The sequence below is a fragment of the Contarinia nasturtii genome, unplaced genomic scaffold (assembly GCF_009176525.2).
Source record: "Contarinia nasturtii isolate CC-2019 unplaced genomic scaffold, AAFC_CNas_1.1 Cnas_scaffold_2831, whole genome shotgun sequence".
NCBI lineage: Eukaryota > Metazoa > Arthropoda > Insecta > Diptera > Cecidomyiidae > Contarinia > Contarinia nasturtii.
The window spans coordinates 1-3,451 of record NW_022200148.1 but is presented as its reverse complement, the minus strand read 5'-3'; the positions used below and the strand labels follow the sequence as shown (position 1 = coordinate 3,451).

General features: G+C 31.3%; 1 protein-coding gene and 1 long non-coding RNA gene across 2 annotated transcripts; both read left to right on the top strand.

Moving 5' to 3' along the window:
• Window positions 1–762: 762 nt before the first annotated feature.
• On the top strand, window positions 763–1,866 carry LOC116349250 (uridine diphosphate glucose pyrophosphatase NUDT14-like). Its single transcript, XM_031780598.1, has 3 exons — window positions 763–1,121; window positions 1,205–1,424; window positions 1,499–1,866. The coding sequence occupies exons 1-3, from the start codon at window positions 929–931 to the stop codon at window positions 1,725–1,727; spliced, it is 642 nt and encodes a 213-aa protein (XP_031636458.1). The 5' UTR covers window positions 763–928; the 3' UTR covers window positions 1,728–1,866.
• Window positions 1,867–2,305: 439 nt separating this feature from the next.
• On the top strand, window positions 2,306–2,765 carry LOC116349251. Its single transcript, XR_004201893.1, has 3 exons — window positions 2,306–2,413; window positions 2,498–2,656; window positions 2,721–2,765. It is a non-coding gene; the product is annotated as an uncharacterized LOC116349251 (long non-coding RNA).
• Window positions 2,766–3,451: the final 686 nt, after the last annotated feature.

Sequence of the window (3,451 nt, the reverse complement as noted above, 5' to 3'; positions counted from 1 at the left end):
ATGTATTTCTACTGTTTTAATTTAACATTTTAACGCAGTTTAATCGATTCATTATGATTTTGCCAAACTGTGACGGCCATATTGTCACAAACTTCGATTAGTACTCGGAATACGCATTAGAGGTGTTGTTAGTTACAAGGTTTATATAGGAAATCCTATACCATGATCGGGCTTCGATCATATTCGATGGAATTTCGTCGGTTTTTGAGTCGGAAGCAATTCTATCAATTCTATCTATTTTTCTATGTATCAATGTTTTTTCATACAAGCGGCTCACTACTGGCGAGTTTTAATTTCCGATCGAAATCGAAATTGAAGACTTATACTAATCAGTAATATAAAACACCCGATGTTCATAATTTTAAAAAATTCTTCACTTCGAACTGTTCTTCTGAAAATGTCCAAATCAGAGGATATAAATCTTTTTAAATTTCCATATGCCGTTATAAATTGAAAAAATACGCCTCTGTCAATTTGATGAAGAGCCTTCATTGAAGACAGTGAAAGCTCAAATAGTTCTACGTAAGATTGTGCGTAATGAATCCTTAATCCTTCTTAATTAAGAAATAATTTTCTTTTTTATTTTTATTTTAATTTTTTAATTTTAATTTAAAGACCAATGAAATCATTTATCCCGTTGAAATAATTTTAAAGTCAAAACATTCGAACGATATAACGTTCGTTTGACCATATAGACCATATACACAACTACATACACACGAGGTGTGTTGTACGAACTGTCAAAAATAGAAACGTCAAACTAATTTTTTTTATCAATATTCGTCATCGTCGAATTTATGCAATTTATTTGAAAAGAAAAAAAAACTAATTTCAATCCAGTTCCATTTATTGCTGTTGTGATTACGATTTATTGAATAAACTACGTGTAAATTTTTGTTGTTCAGTGAGATTTGATTGAATATATAGAATGGATAAGGTTACTGAATTCCACTACACATCATTGCCAGAAGATTCGATTTATGTAAAACCGTTTCGCATGTATTATGTACAAAATGGCATGAAAAAGTCATGGGATTTATTAAAAGTGCACGACAGTGTGGCAATAATTATTCTAAACAAGACACGAAATACATTGGTTTTTGTACGTCAATTTCGACCGGGTAAGAATCGATAGAGAGAAGAAACAACAACGTTCCAATTCATACAATGTCATCTAATTTTAATACGAAATTTTTTGTTTCAGCTGTTTATCATTCGATAATATCAACAGATCCCGAACATTTGACAGCGTCATCAGAAATTTTATTGGAAAAATATCCAGTTAGTTTGGCCTTTACGAATGAATTGTGCGCTGGTATTGTTGATAAGTCAAAATCGCTCATTGAAATTGCAAAAGAAGAAATTCTTGAGGAATGCGGTTACAATGTGCCAATTGAACGAATTGAGCTTGTTATGACTTATAGGCAAGTATAAACATTTTAGCAATTCATTTCGAAAATGAATTGTAATTTTTCGTGTTTTGTTTTGTTTTCTTTAGGTCTGGCGTTGGAACAAGTGGATCTTTACAAACGTTGTATTATTGCGAAGTGACGGATTCCGATAAAGCGAATAGCGGCGGCGGAGTTGACGACGAAATTATTGACGTAATTGAATTAACGCTAGATGAATGCCGTGACATGTTAAAACAAGGAGCTAATAATAATGCACCACCAAGCTGTTTATTCGGCATCAGCTGGTTTTTTGCAAACAAAGCTAATTCAAAATGATAATTTAAAAACAATGTGCCATCTCAGTTTTTCGTTAGAAAAACCAAAGGGTGATACGTATTCAAATTTGTTCCATTTTATTATCTGCCATTGTGAACCTCATTCGCATAATACAAATAAAATTCCATTTTTTAGAGTATGCAACACCTTTTATCTATTCAAATTTATCGTCTTCAATCTGTTCATTTAGAATGAGAAATTACATGTCTTCGGAGAAAATGTTTTTGTTATGAATAAGCTATAAAATGCACTGTAAATATTTACATATATAATTGAAATAAATTTCCAAATCAAATATTGATCAACACTTCATATATCGATTCGATTCTTTCGCTGCTACTCTTTATATTTATATAAATGAAATCCATGTGTTTTTTTTGCTCGGCTTTTTCAGTCAAGCATGAAATATCACCTTTCATCATTTAATCATTTCAGTGCAATGATAAACTTTTGGAGAGACTAAACAAATATATTCATTTGTTTTTCGTGATAAGTTCTTGTGTTTCACTGTTGAATTCATTTTAGTTTTAACGTTACATTTTATCGAAAAACTTGTAAAAATGGAATGCTATTGTGGACACTACTACTGCAAAAATTGCCGAATCGATTGGCTTCAGACTACGCAAGAACCGAGCGTGAATGAAAAATGCAAATCATGTCCTAATGACGTGAATCCATATGGAATGGTTAGAAATAAATATATTTAATTGGACCATGTAACATGGTTCATGTTCCGCGTTCATACAATCATTGATTTTTTTTCGACACAGGAAAAATTGAAAACCGACGATAAATTGAACTATAACATTACATATATTTGCACGAATGATGCATGCCGTGTCAGATGGACGGAAGACAATCTCGAAGAGCCAAATACCATGGGATCCTGCACCACTTGTGGTACAAAAAACATTCAGCCATATATGCAGGTAAATTGAGACACAAAAACTTTTTTCTCAAATTTTTAACGGAAATTCTATTTTCAAATTGCAGCAAGTGCAAGTGATCAAAAAACAGTAGAAGACCCAGAAGTTGGGGAATGTTGCTAAAAGTCCCTATTTAAAATCGATTGAAAATGAATCATTTGAAAAGAATGTTGAATTTGTAATTTAAACAATATTTTTGAACTGAGATAAAAACAATTTGCATTTTTTCAAACAAACAAAATCAAATTATTATCAGAAGATTTTTTCAGATATTCTGTCGTCTGAAGACAAACCAATTTTGTTTAGTCTACCTTTATATCCGTACGAAAAATTTATTTTTCGATTCAAGTCTTTGCTTATCTTTCTGATTTTAAAAGAGAATATTCTCGATAAAGGAGCACAGTGAACGAAAGTGAACATATTACATTTCTGCGATAATTGGCAAACATAAATAAATCGAAGTTTAATGAGTAATCGAAATGATTTATAGAAATTTTTTGATTAAACACATTCCCTTGTATAATGATTGTTCAGCACATTGACATTTTTGTTGTTTTTAAACGATAAAATAGCTATAAATTCGCTTGTCTTTTGATTTTTTTCGAACATTTTCTCTTCAATCAGTGAACGTTTAAGTAGTCAAACAATTTTTGTTCATTAAAGTCACACGATTTATTGCAACGAAATGTGTTTTAAAGCACATTATATTTGCTACGGATGTGGCAGCCAATGCTATAGAGTCAATCATATCAAGGGTGAACTTGAAGAATGTCCATGCTGTAGTAAAATCAATCCACC

Excerpts from the sequence above, each read along its gene's own strand:
- LOC116349250 (XM_031780598.1), top strand. The coding sequence starts at position 929 with ATGGATAAGGTTACTGAATTCCACTACACATCATTGCCAGAAGATTCG. Across the intron at positions 1,122-1,204 it reads TGTACGTCAATTTCGACCGG|CTGTTTATCATTCGATAATA; the intron begins GTAAGAATCGAT and ends TTTTTGTTTCAG. Across the intron at positions 1,425-1,498 it reads GAGCTTGTTATGACTTATAG|GTCTGGCGTTGGAACAAGTG; the intron begins GCAAGTATAAAC and ends TGTTTTCTTTAG.